Source organism: Salmo salar, chromosome 13 (assembly GCF_965601325.2).
Source record: "Salmo salar chromosome 13, fSalSal1, whole genome shotgun sequence".
Lineage (NCBI taxonomy): Eukaryota > Metazoa > Chordata > Actinopteri > Salmoniformes > Salmonidae > Salmo > Salmo salar.
The window spans coordinates 59,162,341-59,183,896 of NC_138303.1; the positions used below are offsets into that span (position 1 = coordinate 59,162,341).

Below are 21,556 nucleotides of genomic sequence, written 5' to 3' on the forward strand. Positions count from 1 at the left end.
GGATTGAAGTGAATGAGGTTTTGAGAAGGATGTCTTATTTGAGGTCACTCTTGATAAGTGTGTTTGCTAAATGACTAAAATGGAACTGTGAAAGTACTTTTCTATTCTCTGAATTCTTTATTAGTGAGGTGTCACAAGGGACCAAGTGGATCTACATCATGATAAGCGTAAGCATTGAAACTGCTGACAGCAAGCCCATGACTACACACACCCCCACACACATTTGACTAAGAGTTTACATAACGTCTAACAAACAGCTTTTCAAAATGTCTTAAAGGTAAGTGCAGAATGCCATCATGCTTTTCCTGACGAATAAATCAAACTAAATCATCATTGCATTAAGCAGGCATTAGTGTGAATCACAGGCGGCTGGTGGGACCTTAATTGGGGAGGACGGTTCATAGTAATGGCTGGAACAGAGTTGATGGAATGGTATCAAACAAATCAAACAATTTGTTTTCAAGTGCTTAATACCATTCCATTCCAGGTATTATTATTACCAGCCTGTGCTGTGAATGTACAGTAGGACAGCCATGCTGCCCTGATTGGGGCGCCCATTTTACACAGCCTGATGACAGTTTGATATGATGTATAATTCCAGCCATGTAATTACTTCCTGGTCTGGGCTGCTAGGCTGGGCCAGCCCATTGTTGGACTTGAATATATCCAGTGCCACAAGATGCGAAGTGGAGAGCACCACTTTGGGCTGAGCCACACAGGGAGGATAAATATAAACCACACACACACAAACACACACAACGCACAGACACAGGCCAACAGGCTTTACCAGACAACCACAGGCGAGTACAGCCCTCCCACAAACCAAGCTGTCTGTAGCAGTGAAAACAGTCTAGATGTGCATGCCATACAGTGTGAGCATCCACCATGTCCATGAAGGCCCCGATGTAGGGCAGCCCATATGTAGCTCATAGGTCTCTATTCCTCTCCAAGTGGGATGTACCGCTATGAATCATGAGCCCGACTGGAGAATGAAGTGTGAGACGTCCCTCTTTCAGGGTGAGAGACGGGACCACCTGTGCCAGGGTTGTTTTGTGTTGTGGATGAGGGGGTACTGGGGTGGGGTCTCAGGGGGCGTGGATGATATGTGCACGGAGCAATGCGTGAAATGCCTAGAATGTGAGTGGCACGAAGGGTGCTGCACCACGTCCCCAGCAGCAGTTCACGCTTCAGCGTTGGTTGGTCTTCCGGGTCCTGGTCACCTTCCACCAGGGTCTCAGCTTTCCCCTCTGTCACTGCAGGGGGGTAAGGGATACTGCCTCCAGTCTTCCCACATCGCCCCCAGCTCACCAAAGGCCCACATCTCCAACATACGTTGTCCATATCAGCCCCTCTTCCTGTGGGTTATGTCCATGACCACAGAGGCCCTACAAATATCTGTAGGTGGCCAACAATCTGTACGTTTCTGTAGGTGGCCAAAGCTGTGTTCATTTAGTATGGATTTTCTATCATATATTGTTATTTGAACTTATGTGTAATGGATCTGAATAGATTGAACAAACAAAAGTTATAGTTCTACATAGAGGAGAGGACAGTTTGTCAGCTGTGTGTTCGAGCTATAAAACTAATAAACATACCTTGCTTATTACATGATTATTACAGTCCATTGCTGAGTGTTGTGAAATGAGACAGTGTTTACAGGTCCAATGAATTGAGCTTTGGTCAAAACTCATATTTACACAAGAACATTCTCCATATATTACCTATGCTCATATCTAGATAGAAATAATGATTACATTTTGAGCAATTTCTAGGGAATATAGTGCTACTATTTCTAAAAATGGGTATAGATCACAATGCAGTTCAAGAGTCATTCAATGCTCTCTGATTAAAGATATTGAAGTAATCACAATCAATCTATCTCAATTCTACCATAAGGTGCTATATTCGGCTTTCGTTTCAAAATGAGAAGGCTCATCATATTAGTATTCATTGGATTCAGATTGAGAAGAAATGCATATTGGCCAAAGTAATCAATCTTACATGAGACACTTACAATTATGATAGCGACACACAGACAGGAAGGCAGGACACATGCTCTTGTGTGTACAAACACACACACACATACTCCACACACACACACACACACACACACACACATACAAAAATATACACACATACTCCTCCCCTTCCTACTTCCCACAGACCTTTCTCCACTCCAAAGCACACAAACACACCTTCTGAAAACCCAGTTTCTGCAAATTCAGGAAGTCAATATTTGAAGAGTTAAAATTACCCGCCTCCATGTTTGAGATATGCCTTACTGCAAGGAACGTACTGCGGAATGCATGATCACTCTCATGTTGTCATTGGGTCAGCACTGGAACACCCTATCATTGCTTATTCATTAAAATAGTTTATTCTGTACAACAAGAATGGAGGTACCAAGAGGATGTGGGAGTGACCATAAAGATGATCACACTGACAAAGACATCTGCAATTCAACAGGCGCCCGTGCATGCAAGCTACACAGTTGCAAAGATAGAGAGGTAACACTATATTTGGATAGTTCATCTGTAGACGCTCTACAGACTACCTAGTCTATCAGTAATATTTCAACTAACTATCTACTGACCCTAACCTTAACCCTTATCCTAACCCTAAATGTAACCCTAGTCCTAACCTTAAACTTAACCCTAACTTTAGCAAGCAGTTGCTTATCAACAGATAGTTGGTTGATAGTGTGATGGAAAATCCAAACTATTCAAATCTGGACCATTCAAAGTGAGACTGAGACTGAGAAAGAGAGAGAGAGGAGAGAGAGAGAGAGAGAGAGAGAGAGAGAGAGAGAGAGAGAGAAAGCTCAGTGGGTGCCACCAGGCAGGAAGAGAATTCCATAGCCATGTGTGATAGTGACCACTGCTACCCAAAAACACAATTGGAGCTGTGAAAGACCATCATTTCCCAAGTGGCATCCTAGTTCCAATGTGTGGTCATTAGCACTGAATAGAAATGATTACAGACTGGGCAGGAGATGTATCTATGTGTATTCACACTTTTCTAGTTTACCTTTATTTAACTAGGCAAGTCAGTTAAGAACAAATTCTTATTTACAATGACGGCCTACCCAGGCCAAACCCTAACCCGGATTACACTGGGTCAATTGTGCTCTGCCCTAACTGCTGCTCTATAACATAACCTTTTATTCACATAAACTGATATAAAATAGTGTATCTCACAAAATGTTGAATCTAAGTGATTGCCCAATTGCTGCATGGTCTCAGATGAATTAAATAAATTCAAACCATTGCCAGCTTATTTTCCCTTGAGCAAGCACTCCCAAACAATTACAATTTGGCAGTTAAAATGATGGTTAGGTTGGTTAGGTTGTCATGGAAATCTGTGCTAATGTAGTGGACTATTAACCTTTGACAGAGCATTACAGGCACAAGCTGGAAGCTGCTATCCGTGGGGGAAGGGCAGACAGTGGGATGTTAAAAAGGAAATTCACACTAATTTCCTTATTGTGGTTTCGGTCCTTATCAACAACATCCTGTTCTTTTGTGAATCCTGCCTGCCCTCATGCTGTTTGCGTTTCACAGTTTGGCGTCATAAACTGGCCTTTTACTGCGCAAGGACTCGACTCAAACTGCAACTGCACTAAATGGAGAAAGCAAAATGACCTTATTCGTAAATGTAAATAAATATAAACACAAGAGCTAGGCTAAGCAACAGCAATCTAAAAATGTCGTTGTTCTGCCCTTTGAATTGTGATCCACAATGTAGCCTACATGTAGGCCTCCTAAAGTTATTGATATAATACGATATAGTAGCCGATTTGCCCCAATCTAGGTTGAGCAAACATATTAATTTAGAGGTTTTACATTTGGGGCCAAGCTTTGATCTAACAAAGCTCTCCTGCATAGAATTTTATTCGCAGTTTACGCAGCTCTCCATAGGCTAATGCTTGTGTGTTTTCTGGAGAACATATTTAGATACATTAGTGTGGAATGTGGATGCATTTTCTATAGCCTACTCTATAATAACGACAAAATAAACGTAACCTTCTTTACACTACAATAGTGTGCCACATAATGACAAATCCCACTGGGCACAGACGTCAGTTAAATGTCTAGTTTTGATTGATATTTGGATGAGTTGTCAACTAACGTGAATTCAACCAAAAATGACACCCAGTCATTGGATTTATGGTAAAAGATCGGTGAAAAAAGACAAAAATCCCTTACGTGTATGTTTTTTTTGCAAATCAATCAGTTTTCCACGTTGATTCAACTTCATCATATTGAATTTCTTGGTTGAAAATACATCAAATATTTATTTTCCTAATGTTATTTCCCATTACACAATTGAAAATGGTCACAATGGCCCTAACATGAGGTTAAATATTCGTAAATTAGCGTTCCCTTTCTGGTCGAAGGCCCATTGGGAAACATGAATGAGTGAATGCATGGTGTGAGACTCATAGCTGCCTCATTCATTTAATTCTCTATGACATTGCCCTTGTGACGAAAAGCTCCCAATTCTTCCATTCATGAAATCTTGGTATTACGCTTGCGCAATGAAATTCGGAGTCCTCCCATTCATAAAAATGTAACCCCTGCATTTGAGCCCTGAGTCGTTCTGCCCTCCCATTCACAAAAAAATCGGTCAATGCATCTGCGCAGTTTGTTCTTTACCCTCCCATTCATAAAAACCCATTTCCCCATGTAGTTGCAACATCGTATCAAAAAGCCAGTGTCCTGACCGCAGTACGCATCGAGTGGATAGTGTTTAATAATTTTTCGCCTTGGCCTTTTTTCTTTACTTGGGAGTAATATCTTTGGAATATACATGCAGTCGTCAAGCTCAACAGAGAAATGCGCTGCTAGTCTGGAAAAGTAAGTTATTCTCTCGGATTTATGACGTTTTCGACATAGGCTAGGCGGGTTTGGGTATCCCATCACGTTTTGGTTGAAAAAATTAGAATACTGTTGTGTTTACTTCAGTTTTGTGGTTTATGTGTGTGCGCTGAAAAAAAGCTTGCTCTTTTACAACAAGCTGTTCCCGTATTTACACTTTGTCAATATTTAACCATGGATCCTACAAGGTTGTGGGCGAGAGATGAATAATAATACGAATAATCGTTCATTATGATAGGCTAGGTTGTAAGCCGTTTATACACATCTGAGAAATGGTGTTGTGTTTAAAAACAAACAGTCTAAGGTATAACTAACGGACTGCTCACCATTCGCATTATTGAGGATCTTTGCGTGACGCTTCTCTGCAGCGTTTGAGCTGGCACATCATATGCATATGTCAGGTGGTTTTGTCATCTATTCCTTTAAATAACTCAACGTTTTAAAAGAAACCGTTTGTCCAATAAAATGAAGCAGTGTTTTGGTCTAAACGGCCACCCTCCTTTTATAAATCAATAGCGACTTGCGCGTAAAAAAAAAACAGCCTATGTTCTGTATGCGATTTGGCTATTATTGTGAATTAACGTTACTTGTCGAATGATGCTATCATCGTGTCTCGATTAATATTTAATCCGATTTTACATGTATTTAATATTTCTAGCGACTGTGGTGCCGCGTCGCCTCCGATTACGATCACTCAATTCACCCGCATTGAGGGGAGGGGGACACTTGTACCTTCTGTGGATTCACTAGGGTCCTACATTTGATCAGGAGCATTTGTCCCCCTGCCAGCAATGTCGCAACAGGTTTGTTCAGTTGTTCAGGTTTGTTCTTCATAAACTGGTTTTTGCAGATCTGAGAGACACAGCATTATAGTCACAATTAGGCTATATTCAGGTTCTGTGACTATTTCTCTGGCAAATGATCTGACAATCACATAATTATTTCAATGAAATAATCTATTGAGAGATGTATTGGTCAACACTATATGAAATATTATAAAGTTGATAGAATTCCCCTATACATGTTATTTTCTCTACATAGCCTACTCCATCATTCTTGACATATAGGCTATAGGTCGATTTTCAAACAACTCTTTTATTATCTAATGCATTTCTACTTCCTTATGTCTAACAACCTGTAACCTACCACACTACATTGTAGTGGCTACTATAGAGTAACTGCTGAGTAGCAACTGTTTTTGTCCTGTAGATCTATTGGGAAGTTAAATAGTTGTAGTTATTGTCTAGTCTACTTACTCATTCTAGTTGTCTAGTTTCTGCATACTGGCTCGTAGTCATATGGAACCGTAGTCTGCATGCACCAAAAGAGATCCTCTCCAAACACCAGTGTCTGCCTTTTGTGAAGATCAGATGGGTACATTTGTTATTTGTTTTTACTACCATGAATAATTGTTCGTTTTTTTTAACTACACACATTGTCTAGCCCTGTGAAACAGCCAAGGCCTACTTCATGCAATCAGTACATTAAGAATAACTTACAACCTTTTAAGGCAAAATGAACACAGATCAAATGCAATAAAATCAACATTGCACATGGATTTATGTCTTCTCACCAATCATCTTTAAAAAAAAAAGAAGCAATATCTATTGAATCTATGACTGGTCCTTTGGTGAATGTATTTATATCACTTAAAGTCATGTGTTAGTCTCAATCTGGTCTATGGGGCCCCTCTTGGTCTTAATCTAATTTGGTCTAGGTTGTAATTATTTTTGCATACAAGTCTCCCAATTAATTTTGGCCTTGTGGTTATTTTTTTCTCATGAGAAAGTGTGGAATGTGAATTGAGTAAATTACATATTAATGTTGATTGTATTGCATTCGAAAACAATGTATTATTAGAATTTATTTGAAATAGCGTGCTTGTGAATATTAGTTGTAAACCGATATAGGACGTTCTCTGAATGTAACTTTCATCAGTACCATCTACTGCTATGAGTCATTGTTGAGAATATAGATTTTATGCTGACTCATATTTTGTACAACCACCGACTGAGAGCCTCGTGTTAGATATGGGTTTGTGTAAGTAGGGTAGCCATTCCAGGAGGCTGACTGTCATCTCTATGTTTCTGCAGGACTGCTAGATGTTGAACTCTCTGTTTGCTGTATGAGGGACACAACTGCACAGATGGAGTCAAGGGTTCCCCACCACATCCCTGGAGTGTCTTCCTTCATTATATCCCAGCCGTTGCTGGACAGTAGTGTCCCCTATGGAAGGCTACAGCACCCGCTCACCATCTTCCCCATCGACCAGATGAAGTCCTCTCACATGGAGAATGACTATATTGACAGTCCGGCTGTGGTCTCCCAGCAACCCCCCAGCCAGAAGGTTGCCAAAAGGGGGCCCCACGAGCCACTGCTAGGGGCCCCCAAGCTGGCACGCTGCGACCCCAACGATGCCACCACACATCCCTGGATCTCCTTCAGCGGGCGGCCCAGCTCCATCAGCAGTAGCAGCAGCACCTCGTCAGACCAGAGGCTGCTGGACCACGCAGCCCCTACCCCCGTGGTGGACCACAGGTCCACAGTAGTCACCACCAGGACCCCCTGTTGCGAGCCCAAGGTGCTCACTTCCAAGCCTCTGGACCTAAAGGCTGCTGCCCAGGGGGCCATGGTGGTGGACAAGAAGCACATGCTGCTGTGTGAGACATGTGGTAAGTGCCGCTGCACAGAGTGCACCCTGCCCCGGACCCTGCCTTCCTGCTGGGTGTGCAACCAGGAGTGCCTGTGTTCGGTGCAGAGCCTGGTGGACTCGGCCACCTGCATGTGCCTGGTCAAGGGCATTTTCTACCACTGCACCGAGGATGAGGACGATGAGGGCTCTTGCGCCGACCGTCCATGCTCCTGCCAACAGTCTAACTGCTGCGCACGCTGGTCCTTCATGACGGCCATGTCCCTGGTGCTGCCCTGTATGATGTGCTACCTGCCCGCCATGGGCTGTGTCAAACTGTCACAGAAGTGCTACGATAAAACCAGCCGCCCGGGCTGCCGCTGCAAGAACTCCCAGCAGGCCTGTAAGAGTATGGATGCCAAGGCTGGAGGCCAGGAGAAACAGTCCTCATGATACTAACTGGCTGTTGCCTTATCAATACCCTTTGGATAGACCAATCCCCCCACCTGCTGGAGGACCTCCCAAAAACTATGGTACTTACAGAAGGGTTCACACCTGTCCTTCTCAGTTCTAGTGATGTTATGCCACACAAGTTAAAATAGGTCTGTCTGCTAGATCTGTTGGCCTAGACAACTGCTTGCCTCAGAACTCATCCTTATAAGTGTAACAGACTGGTGGATTTTGTTTTATAAAATGGCTGAAGGCACAAGTCATACTCCCTCTATACGGCTCTGAATTTATAGCTTCATGATAGCTAGCTACTCCATGACAAATTGGACACCAGTTGTTTTTCCCCTAACATAAAGATATATGTTTGAGAAAATAAGCCTGTTCCAAAGCAGTTTCCCTCTATTTTTTGCAAACTGTTGGTTTTCCTTTTTGGTAGTTTAGGATACTTCAAGTGAAACTACCACCTACTCTCCCCTATATATGAACATTCTTTAGGTTTCAGTCCCACACAAGCTTTCCTGTTGCTAGCTTGATGTTGAGCTTTTTAGGTCAAGGTGACAAAGTGAGAGGTAGTCATGTGGCTTTGGAGCAATAGTCTGTTTTTTATATTCTTGTTTGTGTGCTCGTACAATATGTAAGGTCATACCACAAGTGAGTGAAAAACTGTGTTTAGGATTGCCTGACTTGATCACTTTCTATTTCCTTGAGGGGAAACGTAATATCGATTTTAACCTAGCTTTTACCAATCACTTCAGAAAAATTGCATGTCATGCGCTGCATGATGTAACTTAGTGCTTAACCCCAGTGCTAGATGTGGATGTGTTGTCGAAAAACCTCCTCAGGGATTGTTCCTCATCAGTAGAATTTGGTCTAGCACGTCAAAACTGCTTGAAAGCCCAGTTGACTTCACTTTGCACAAGAGGCGAAGAACCGTTTAAAAAGGGCAAAGGGGCAATGGTGAATTATTTAGGAAGATTGAGAGGAAATGGGTGGAAAATAGCGTTTTCAGGAAGAGGGAGAGGTAGAGTGAAGTTGTAGCGTATCTAGCCAGCCTTAGTTAAATCCAATCTGCCACTTGCACAACCTTTTTAGATGAAGCAAACCTCTTATGATGGACTAAAGCACAGTATTAAGTATAAAGGCTTAATGTATTTTGCATTACTCTGTGAACTACTTTGAGTCCACATTGTATACCCCACTACTCAAAAAAAAAGTAGTTTGTCTTATGTTAGAAATATTCTTGATCTTTATTTTCTCAATCTATTTTTGTGTCTTGCATGGAGTTCCAATGACTTTGCCAAAAGGAGTTTAGTATAGCTTGTTTAGCTGTCTAAGGGATCATATGTGTTATGCACTTGCCAAATGGTCAGAAGGCAATTGTTCTTAAAGGTACGGTGCCCTTTTTGCAGTTTGCTTCAGTTTGGCATATTTCTGTCATGTTGGTTCTAAGGTCCCCTAATAACATTAGGACCTGTCACCTTCTCATGTTTGTACTTGTCTTGTTGCACAAAGCAGAAAACATACAGGAAAAAACACTGTTCTTAGTCTTGAATGTATAAGGCAATATTACTTTCAAATGTTTGCAATTCAATCCAAGGAAAGGTGCCAAAATTGGGAATGATTTTGTGGCTGGCAAAGCCAGGGAAAAATTGCAAATGTGTTGACAATATGTTATAGAAATAGACCTATGCAGGTGACATGCTGTTGTAAATAGTTTCAAGACACATGTTCTTTAGAAGAGTTTTAAATGTCCTTGAAAAATTGCATGGTACATTATAACTAGAATTCAGTACAAAATATATAGAGATATGTAGATATATATTTTGGGGGTGAAGTTGAGGGGAAGAGGGTGGGGGGAAGACATATTTCTATCATAAGCACTTGACTTAGAAAAGTGTGCCCTGCAATAAAAATACCTCTGTTTATGCTATTCATGCCTAATTAGCAGGAGAGAGGCGAAGCTAATTCCCAGTCCCTCAGTGCCCCTGAAACTGAAGGAATACAATTTCGGCCTATCCGGATCAACCCATTTAGTCCTTTTTGTGCTCAGTGTCGCAACTTTTTTTCCCTTCCCAAGTTGTCCGACAAATACCCTTGGCTTGATTGATAAATACAGCTGCTGTGCATAAATTGTCAAAACCACCGGTAGGGAAAGAGAACTCTCTCAAGCTACATTCCATTCCATCTTGTTTAATAGTGGTTGTCTTTTGCTTTTCTGCTTTTTTTTAAATGTCTGTCTCTCACTGTGGCTAGGGTAAAATCCTTAGCTCCAAACTGCATTAGCTTTATGTTTATGCCATGTGTTTGCTGGCCTGTTAAGGTATTGAATGATGACCAACCATGACAACTCAATGATTAAACTTTTTTTCCCTGTTAGAATGCTGTGACTTAAACTCCATTTTGTGGTACACTGTGGCCACTAGAATTTTCTTCAACTCAATCAAAAGAACCTTTTAAACTGCTGGCTTCTGCTATTCAATTTCTTTGCGTTTGCCATGTCAATGTTGATTGAAAAAGAGCTTTTGTTTTGTTAAAATATAACAAAAAGAAAAATTCTCACATATAACATTTTCCCTTTATAGATATATTTATTTTGAAGTTCTATTTTATATAGTATTTATTTAGATGCCAACTTTTGTTCGAAGAAAGCTTATGTCGAAACGGAATGTACATTGACATTGGAAATATATATTGTTAAATATAAACAAGTTGTGGTGTCTGTTTTTGTCTCTTGTTACTGATATTCATCTACTTGAATCATACACAAACTGAACTCTTAGACAGACGGGAACCATATCAGTCCATACTCTGGCCTTCTGCCATGTCTTTTAGAGATGCGCATGGTTGGAGGAAGATGGTTATGTTTTAACGCTACAAAGGAGTTCAGTTTCCATAGTTAGACTTAGTTTGTCATTTTGTTGATTTTGGAGCTGGGGAGTTATGGTTGGAAGTTACGGAATAAAAACGTGGGTCGGAAAAAGGCTGTTTCCTGCTCATTCTCAGAGGACCAAATTAAAACTGTTAATAATTTTCAATCAAAACATTTAGTGGTAGTCACTGTTTCATTTGAATGTTTCCACTTTCTGAATTTCCTTCCTCTTAGTTTAAATGGTATTATTCTCGTATAAAAGAGCAGTAAGCCACACTCCAATTCAAGCCAGAATAAGCAGCTTGACCCTACATTTTTCTGCAAGAAAATATGACATTTTACGACTAATAATTCAGATATTTCCTCAGTCAGACAGAAACATGCCCTGGTCAAATTTCCAATCAAAGTCAAAGATAAGGTCTTGGTTGTGTGTAACTGTAAGTAGGAAAGACCGTGCTGAGCAAATCCTTTCCTCAATTTGGAAAAAACAGCAACATGAGAGGGTATTATCCTTCCAAGTTGTGCGTGCAAACACTGACTGCCTGCATAATTAAGGGGTGGTATTTTATGTCTAGATGTGAAACATTCCTTATCTCCCAACAAGCACACCACCGTACGTGGCTGGAATATCTCCCTCCACTCCGCCCCCTTCCCCTGGGCCGACCTTTGCCGATTTCCCCCCCCCCCCCTCCCCCCCCCACCCCCAAGGGGAGGCAGGGCCCTGTTTCCTGAGTGTTACCTGTGAGCACCTGGGAGAGATGAGTGAGGAGCTGAGTTGACTTCCCCTCCTGGCTGAGCTGAGGCTTCCGCTGCAGCCTGTGGCTCTGGGGCCTGTCTGTTAGAACAGGTGAGATCTGAGACAAACCTGCCTGTTTACCTGCCTGCCTGTCATCTCCCCACCCTGCGCTACCCTCCCTCCCTCCTTCCCTACCACACACCTCCACCACATCATCAGCTCAGGCATTTAAATTGCAGCAAGTAAAGTGAACAAACCCACCTCTCTCATACAGGAGGGTGAAACCGTAATACTGGTAGGGGCAGTATTATTATCTTAGCTAACCCTAGTATTTCTTGGCTGAGCTGTTAGGAAGTGTGCTGCTTCATGCTTAAGGTCAGTGCACAATGTTGAGAATAAGGTCGTCACACCCCTTCACACAGCATATTCTCTCACCCTGCAGGTTAGAACGGCTGTGCTTTCTTGCTGATGGCTCCCATGTGCAGCACTTCCTAAATTCCATTATGATCAAAGCTGTGAAAATATCTGTTAAAGGGGGGTTACATGACAAATAAACAAACAGTTATGGCCGACTTCATCAAATAGAGTACCAGTTCCTATAACTTTTATTCTGGTTTGTCCTTACTCTGATAGTATAATTCTCCTACATTTTATTTGTCACATGCGCCAAATACAACAGGTGAAGTCTTTATCTTGAAATGCTTGCTTACAAGCCCTTCCCAATGATGCAGTGTTAAAAAATATGAATTGAAATAAAAATATCAACACAAGAGGAATAAAATACACAAGAATGAAGCTGTATACAGGGAGTACCAGTACCAGATCAGTGTATGGGGTATTTGAGGTCGATACAGTGCATTCAGAAAGTATTCAGACCTTAAGAGGATCTGCAGAGAAGAATGGGAGAAACTCCACAAATACAGGTGTGCCAAGCTTGTAGCGTCATACCCAAGAAGACTCGAGGCTGTAATCACTGCCAAAGATGCCTAACAAAGTACAGAGTAAAGGGTCTGAATACAGTGCATTCGGAAAGTATTCAGACCCCTTGACTTTTTCCACATTTTGTTACGTTACAGCTTTATTGTAAAATTGATTTAAAAGTTTTTTCCCTCATTAATCTACACTCAAAGCTCCCTAATGACAAAGCAAAAAAAGGTTTTTAGAAATGTTTGCACGTTTATAAAAAAAAAACTTATATCACATTGACAGAAGTCTTTTCACACAAGCGATTACAGCCTCGAGTCTTCTTGGCACACCTGTATTTGGAGAGATTCTCCCATTCTTCCCTGCAGATGCTATCAAGTTCTGTCAGGTTGTTTTCATCAAGGATCTCTCTGTACTTTGCTCCGGTAATCTTTGCATCGATACTTACTAGTCTCCCAGTTCCTGCCTCAGATAAACATCCCCACAGCATGATGCTGCCTCCACCATGCTTCACCGTAGAGATGGTGCCAGGTTTCCGCCAGACGAGACGCTTCAGGTCAAATAGTTCAATCTTGGTTTCATCAGACCAGAGAACCCTGTTTCTCATGGTCTGAAAGTCTTTAGGTGCCTTTTGGCAAACTCCAAGCGGGCTGTCATGTGCCTTTTACTGAGGAGTGGCTTCCGTCTGGTCACTCTACCATAAAGGCCTGATTGGTGGTGTGCTGCAGAGATGGTTGTCCTTCTGGAAGTTTCTCCCATCTCCTCACAGGAACTATGGAGCTCTGTCAGAGTGACCATCGGGTTCTTGGTCACCTTCCTGACCAAGGCCCTTCTCACCTGATTGCTTAGTTTTGCTTGGTGGGAAGCTCTAGAAAGAGTCTTGGTGGTTCCAAACTTCTTCCATTAAGAATGATGGAGGCCACTGTGTTCTTGGGGACCTTCAATGCTACAGAAATGTTTTGGTAACCGTCCCCAGATCTGTGCCTCGACACAATCCTGTCTAGGAGCTCTACAGACAATTCCTTCGACCCGACGGCTTTGCTCTGAAATGCACTGTCAACTGTGGGACCTTATATACTGTAGACAGGTGTGTGCCTTTCCAAATCATGTCCAATCAATTGAATTTACCACAGCTGGACTCAAATAAAATACAATTTTATTTTTCACATACACATGGTTAGCAAATGTTAATACGAGTGGAGCAAAATGCTTGTGCTTCTGGTTCCGACAGTGCAATAAAATCTAGCAAGCAATCTAACAGTTACCCAACATCTACCTAATACACACAAATCTAAAAGAGGTGAATGAGAATATGTACATATAAATATATGGATGAGCGATGGCCGAGCGGCATAGGCAAGGTGCAATAGATGGTATAAAATACATTATATACATATGATATGAGTGATGTAAGATATGTAAACATTGTTAAAGTGGCATTATTTAAAGTGGCCAGTGATTGTATATGTATGTAGCCATGCAGGCAGCAGCCTCTGAGTTAGTGATTGCTGTTTAGCAGTCTGATGGCCTTGAGATAGAAGCTGTACTTCAGTCTCTCGGTCCCAGCTTTGATGCACCTGTACTGACCTCACCTTCTGGATGGTAGCGGTGTGAACAGGCAGTGGCTCGGGTGATTGTTGTCTTCGATGATCTTTTTTGCCTTCCTGTGACATTGGGTGCTATATATGTCATGGAGGGCAGGTAGTTTGCCCCCGCAGACCGCACCACCCTCTAGAGAGCCTTGCAGTTGAGGGGCGGAACAGTTGCCGTAGCAGGCTGTGATACAGCATGACATGTTGCTATCTCTCGATTGTGGATATGTAAAAGTTTATCAGGGTTTTGGGTGACAAACCAAATTCCTTCAGCCTCTTGAAGTTGAAGAGGCGCTGTTGCCCCTTCTTCACCACACTGTCTGTGTGGGTGGACCATTTCAGTTTGTCGTTGATGTGTACGCCGAGGAACTTAAAACTTTCCACTTTCTCCACTGCTGTCCCTTCAATGTGGATAGAGGGGTGCTCCCTCTGCTGTTTCCTGAAGTCCACAATCATCTCCTTTGTTTTGTTGACGTTGAGTGAGAGGTTGTTTTCCTGACACCACACTCAGAGTGTCCTCACCTTCTCCCTATAGGCTGTTTGTCGTTGTTGGTAATCAAGCCCACTACTGTGTCGTCTGCAAATGATTGAGTTGGAGGCGTGCATGGCCATGCAGTCGTGGGTGAACAGGGAGTACAGGAGGGGGCTGAGCATGTACCCTTGTTGGGTCCGAGTGTTGAGGGTCAGCGAGGTGGATATGTTGTTTCTTACCTTCACCACCTGGGGGCGGCCGTCAGAAAGTCCAGGACCCAATTGCACAGGGCGGGGTTGAGGCCCAGGGCCTCCAGCTTGATGATAAGCTTGGAGGGCACTATGGTGTTGAATGCTGAGCTGTAGTCAATGAACAGCATTCTTACATAGGTATTCCTCTTGTCCAGATGGGATAGGGCAGTGTGCAGGGTGATGGCGATTGCATTGTCTGTGGACCTGTTGGGGCGGTGTGCAAACTGAAGTGGGTCTCGGGTGGCCGGTAAGATGGAGGTGATATGGTCCTTGATTAGTCTCTCAAAGCACTTCATGATGACAGAAGTGAATGCTATGGGGCGGTAGTCATTTAGTTCAGTTATCTTTGCCTTCTTGGGTACGGGAACAATGGTGGCCATCTTGAAGCATATGGGGACAGCAGATTGGGATAGGGAGCGATTGAATATGTCCGTAAACACACCAGCCAGCTAGTCTGCGCCTGCTCTGAGGACGCGGCTGGGGATGCCGTCTGGGTCAGCAGCCTTGCGAGGGTTAACACGTTTAAATGTTTTACTCACGTCAGCCGCTGAGAAGGAGTGGGAGGGTGCAGTTCTTGTTAGCGTGCCACGACGGTTGCACTGTATTATCCTCAAATCGGGAAAAGAAGGTGTTTAGTTTGTCTGGAAGCATGATGTCGTTGTCCGTGAAGTGGCTGATTTTCTTTTTGTTGTCCGTGATTTCCTGCACACCCTGCCACATACGTCTCGTGTCTGAGCCATTGAGTTGCGACTCCACTTTGTCCCTGTACCGGCATTTCACTTGTTTGATTGCTTTGCGGAGTGAATAACTACACTGTTTATATTCAGCCATATTCCCAGACCTATTTCCATGGTTAAATGTGGTGGTTCGCACTTTCAGTTTTGCGCGAATGCCGCCATCCATCCACGGTTTCTGGTTAGGGTAGGTTTTAATAGTCACAGTGGGTACAACATCTCTAATGCACTTCCTTATAAATTCACTTACAGAGTCAGCGTATAGGTTGATGTTATTCTCTGAGGCTGACCAGAACATATCCCAGTCCGCGTGATAAAAACAATCTTGAAGGGTGGATTCCGATTGGTCAGACCAGCTACGAATGGTTCTAGTCACTGGTACATCCTGTTTGAGTTTCTGCCTATAAGATGGTAGGAGCAAAATGGCGTCATGGTCAGATTTGCTGAAGGAAGTGCGGGGGAGGGCTTTGTATGCATCGCAGAAGTTAGAGTAGCAGTGGTCGAGTGTATTACCCCCGCGTGTAGTGCAATCAATATGCTGATAGAATTTAGGTAGCCTTGTTCTCAAATTTGCTTTCTAAAAATCATAAATCCCCAGCTACAATAAATGCAGCCTCAGGATATATCCTTTCCAGTTTACTTAGAGTTCAGTGAAGTTCCTTTAGGACCATCTTGGTGTCTGCTTGAGGGGGAATGTACACAGATGTGATGATAACTGATGAGAAATTTCTTGGAAGGTAATATGGCCTGCATCTGATTTGTGGAATTCTAGGTCGGGTAAACAAAAAGACTTGAGTTCCTGTATGTTGTTATGGTTACACCATGAGTCATTAATCATGAAGCATACACGCCCGCGCTTCCTCTTCCCAGAGAGGTGTTTATCTCTGTCGGCGCGATGCATGGAGAAGCCCGGTGGCTGACCCGATTCCGACAACATATCCCGAGAAAGCCATGTTTCCATGAAACAGAGAATGTTACAATCTCTGATGTCTCTCTGGAAGGCAACCCTTGCTCGAATTTCATCTACCTTGTTGTCAAGAGATTGGACATTGGTGAGTAGTAGACTTGGGAGCGGTGGGCGATGTGCACGTCTACGGAGCCTGACCAGGAGGCCGCTCAGTCTGCCCCTTCTGCGGCGCCGTTGTCTTGAGTCGGCTTCTGGGATTAGATCAATTGTCCTGGGTAGTGGTCCAAACAGAGGATCCGTTTCGGAAAAGTCGTATTCCTGGTCGTAATATTGGTAAGTTGACGTCGCTCTTATATCCAATAGTTCTTCCCGGCTGTATGTAATAAGACTTAAGATTTCCTGGGGTAACAATGTAAGAAATAATACATAAAAAAAACAAAATACTGCATAGTTTCGTAAGGACTCAAAGCGAGGCGACCATCTCTGTTGGCACCATCTTACTCCAATCAAGTTGTAGAAACATCTAAAGGATGATCAATGAAAACAGAATGCACCTGATGCCAATTTCGAATCTCATAGCAAAGGGTCTGAATGCTAGTTTTTTTGTTTAGAAATTTGCAAATTTAAAAAAAACAAACTGTTTTTGCTTTGTAATTATGGGCTATTGTGTGTAGATTACTGAGGATTTTTATTTATTTAATACATTTTAGAATAAGGCTGTAACGGAAAGAAAATGAGGAAAAAGTCAAGGGGTCTGAATACTTTCCGAATGCACTGTATGTACATCAAATCAAACTTTATTTAACTTTATGCGCCAAATACAAGCCCTTAACCAACAGTGCAGTTCAAGAAGAGTTAAGATAATATTTACCAAATAGACTAAAGTAAAAAATTTTAATAAAAAGTAACACAATAAGAATAACAATAACAAGGCTATATACAGGAGGTACCTGTACCGAGTCAGTGTGCGGGGTAAAGCAGGGTAAAGTGACTAGGCACAAGGATAGAAAATAATACGAGTAAAATAAAGAACAGAGTAGCAGCAGCATATGATGAGTGTGAAAATGTGTGTGTATGTGTGCGTGTGTGTTTGTATGTATTTCTGTGTGTTGTGTCCATATGCATGTGTGTGTTATGTGTGTGTGTGCGTATGTAGGTAGTCTGGGTAATCATTTCAAATCCTGTGCGTCATCTAATTAACATTATAAAAAAATGTTCCCTTCAAAATTTCTCAGTTTGAACTCAATCCATCCCAGCCGCTATCGGCCTTCCGCATCTGCAGTGGAAAGTGGCAGAGCTACAGCACTATTTGTCAGACCAGGAGACGTCTGTAGCTGAAAACGTCTGTAGCTGTAGCGTCCGAACAGTTTGGCTTACTAACTATTATGACACTCTATGGAAAGATGAGACTCATGAACACGATGGTGTTCTCCGTTTGGCTCTACCCCCACAAGTGTCACTGGACTCGTCTGAAAATAACCCTTACAAACAAATGGAAGTATGGAGGTAGTTTTGTGCCAACAAAAGAAAGGGGTAAAAAAAAATAGATATTTTCGGGGCTTTCTCTTATCTCCTAGATATAGGAGAGAAACTATAAAACCTTATTCCTTAAGATTTTTTACTATCTTTTTTGCCATTTATGAAAGTGTTATTCAGTGAATTTCTATATTTTATCAAATAATTTTTTTATATATATATATATATATATATATATGTCTTTTTTTACATACAGAGGTCCTAAAATTCAAAATCAAATAGCTTAATGATCCATGGTATGACCATCTTAAAATAATTCCATATGTTAGCTTAGTAGATAGCAAAGCCCTTCTTTCAACAGAAGTGTGTCACCAGTCCTCCACCTATAGAGGACTTTGTTCTGTTCAGGCCACATGTGCCCTACTGTAAGGCCACACCTTTCTGGAAGTCACAGTGAGAGAAAGCCACAGCCACAGCAGACACACAGTTGGACTGTCAAAACAGATCACCCTGTCCAACTTTGGCCACATAACATCCGTTGATCCTTCTCTTTTTTTGGGCTGTTTTCTTTGCTTGGTGTTTCTCATGTTCAGCAGCCATTTTGTGCAGCCAGTCAGTTCGTGCTGTGACTGGAACAGACCTGTCTGCACATTTCTCAAGTAAACTCATCCATGTTGATTTGGTTCAAGTAAATGTCCCCTTGCAGTTTGGATGACATATTGCAAAAGTCCTTTCCACATCTGGTGTAGTACTCATTCCCCTCTCTCCCTCCCCCTCCCCTCCCCTCCCCTCTCCTCCTCCCCTCTCTCTCCCACTCTCTACTAGTAGTGAATACAAATGACATGCACTAGAGAGAGAGAGTGTCAAACAAAGTGCCTCTGAATGATTTGTGAGGTCAGGGAATTGGAGGAGAGATCATTCTGGGTTTTCCTACGGGACATGTGCAGGTCTGCAAGAATGCACGCTCAGATGGGAGGAAATGGCAAGTGCACGCTGTTTGGAAATGTAACTTTGACATTTAGACCTGGAGATTGCGAAAGCCATCCTGCACCATTCTTTTACTGGTATTCAGAGCCCAACGAACCAAGTGTGACAGGAAGACTTCAGCGCAAGAGAAACACACTTCAACACTGCAAGTGGGAGAGAGGAAATAGGGGAGCGAGTTGTGGAGAGAAAATGGAGGGAAATTGGGGCGAGAGCGCTGGGGGGGGGGGGGGGGGCTGTGCTGGAGGGAGATAGAGATAGAGAGAACGGGAGATGGAATTCAGAGTTGGCCAAAAGTTTCAGAGTGCACCAGCCAGACTCCTTCATTATCCGAACTCCGTGGCATCTGGCCAAGCAGCAACTTGAAACAAAGAGCTACTGTCTTGCATCATTTCCCCTTTCCCGAGGCCGGTCAGGCCAGCACTTCTTATCGCCATTTATTGCCGCCCTGTATCAGAGCTTCCACTCTGCTAACACCCATTCCAAATGGATTTGCACTGCTCAAAACACAGACAGTTGTAAAACGCATAGCACTGGTGTCTTGCAAGAGCATTTCATCTTGTAAATATGTCCTCTTGTTCCCATTATATGATTTCTTCCATTCACTACATTGTGCAGAAGGAAAACATTATTTCCAAGAAGGCCAACCGTTTCAGTCAATGTTTGTGTGCAAAGACATGCAGCATATTCATACACAAAGCCTATTAACTGGTGGATCAAAGTCGTAGCTCAGTAAACTGGATTTTTTTCATCTTTTAAATGGCTCAAGGAATGGTAACAAAAGTGAATTGAGGTGAATGGTAGGGGACAGGAATCTCAATGAGACTCTTCGACCCACCACCATTATAAATAGACTGTGTAGTTTGACAATTTAATACCTGATTCTGTTGTATATGTCATGTGGATGAATCTTTCAACTTGAATGTCTTATGCCTGAGAGGAGGACATGTGTAAAAGAGCATTTCTGTGACACAAGCACACACACACACAAGTGCACACACACAAGCACGCACCCACACGCGCACGCACACACACAAACACACACTCATTCAGATACTCAAAACACACACAATTCTCCGGCCTATGCACTCTCTGTGCTGCGTGAATAACAGCTCTTCCATAGAGCGCAGCAGTCCCCCGAGGCGCCAGAGGGGCCAGAGCCAACCAAACTTGGCTTCCGACCCCACAGCGCTGACACGCCCACTTGGACTTAGCTGCAGTGAATTCTTTGTAAGCGCATTGTCAAAGCCCAACACTTCCTCTGGAGCTCGGCCAAAACAACCGCAATAACATTTCATACATTTATTTCTCACAGAGAACACTGTTGCAAAACCTTCCCTCTCCATGTCTCCTCTCTTCTCCTCCCCTCTCTCCTCTCCCTCCCACACCCAGTCCAACTCTCACTGACTTCTTCTTCTCATGTTGATCCCAGGTGTTGTTAGTTCCATTACGTTATGTTGGTAACTACTTTGAACCCATGTTTGGGAACATGGAAAAGGGAGTGATGACACCAGTCTAGTGATTGTCAGTCTCGTGTCCTCTCTCAGTACATTCCATAAGGATAAAGGAATTTAGTGTATGTACCTGGCTATATGATGCAAATCCGTTTTTTATTTAACCTTTCTTCCAGTACCGCTGCCCTGCAGATCTACCATAGTAGTAGGCTAGAGACTCCAAGGCCATAGACTCAGGAAGCTGCTTTCTCTAGGCCCTGAGGGAGTATGGGAAGGGTGGTTTTCCAGTTTGCCCTGAGGTCCTGTATACGAGGACCATGAACAGAAGGATAACCAGTCAGAAGATATGATCTGCTATTTATGCAGCCCTCAGTGGCTCCTCTACTCAGGCAGCTGGCAGCTGTACTATGGGTCCTCAGCCACATTGTCTTCACTACTAATGTTTCTTGCTCTCCATTGTGTTTCCTCTTTTTACCAAACCTGTCTGAGGAGGTGTAGCCTGGCTGCTGTGGTTGCATTGTGAACAGGACACAAAAGGGGGAGGATTCCTGAGGTGAATGGTCAACATTGTTGTGTCTGTCCTCCTCACCTAGATAGATAGAGCTCTGCAGTTGGCTGAGATGTCTACTGCCGGGGGATAAGGAGGCGTTCTATGTGTCTGTCTGTGTGTGTGTGTGTGTGTGTGTGTGTGTGTGTGTGTGTGTGTGTGTGTGTGTGTGGTGTGTGTGTGTGTGTGTGTGTGTGTGTGTGTGTGTGTGTGTGTGTGTGTGTGTGTGTGTGTGTACATGCGAGTGTGCGTGTGTCATATAAAACAGCTCAACATCTCAATCAGTGGAGGCTCCTCAGAGGAGGAAGGGGAGGACCAACCTCCTCAGTGAATTTCATAAAAATAAAAATAGTGAAACAAAAAAACGTATCCGTTTTATACTAAACACTATACTAAATATATTCACGTCACCAAATAATTGGTTCAAAAAACTGTTTTGCAGTAGGCTCAACATCACTCTGTAGGGTAGCACCATGGTGTAGCCGGAGGACAGCTAGTTTCCTCCTCTTGGTACATTGACTTCAATAAAAAACCTAGGAGACTCATGGTTCTCACCCCCTTCCATAGACTTACACAGTAATTATGACAACTTCCGGAGGACGTCCTCCAAACTATCAGAGCTCTTAAAGCATGAACTGACATGTTGTACACCCA

General features: G+C 42.9%; 1 protein-coding gene across 1 annotated transcript; it reads left to right on the plus strand.

Moving 5' to 3' along the window:
* The first annotated feature begins 4,663 nt into the window (after positions 1 to 4,663).
* On the plus strand, positions 4,664 to 10,936 carry LOC106567494 (protein sprouty homolog 4). Its single transcript, XM_014136788.3, has 2 exons — positions 4,664 to 4,856; positions 6,971 to 10,936. The coding sequence occupies exon 2, from the start codon at positions 7,003 to 7,005 to the stop codon at positions 7,957 to 7,959; it is 957 nt and encodes a 318-aa protein (XP_013992263.1). The 5' UTR covers positions 4,664 to 4,856; positions 6,971 to 7,002; the 3' UTR covers positions 7,960 to 10,936.
* The last annotated feature ends 10,620 nt before the right edge of the window (positions 10,937 to 21,556 follow it).

Coding starts and splice junctions, on each gene's coding strand:
- LOC106567494 (XM_014136788.3), top strand. CDS start 7,003: ATGAGGGACACAACTGCACAGATGGAGTCAAGGGTTCCCCACCACATC.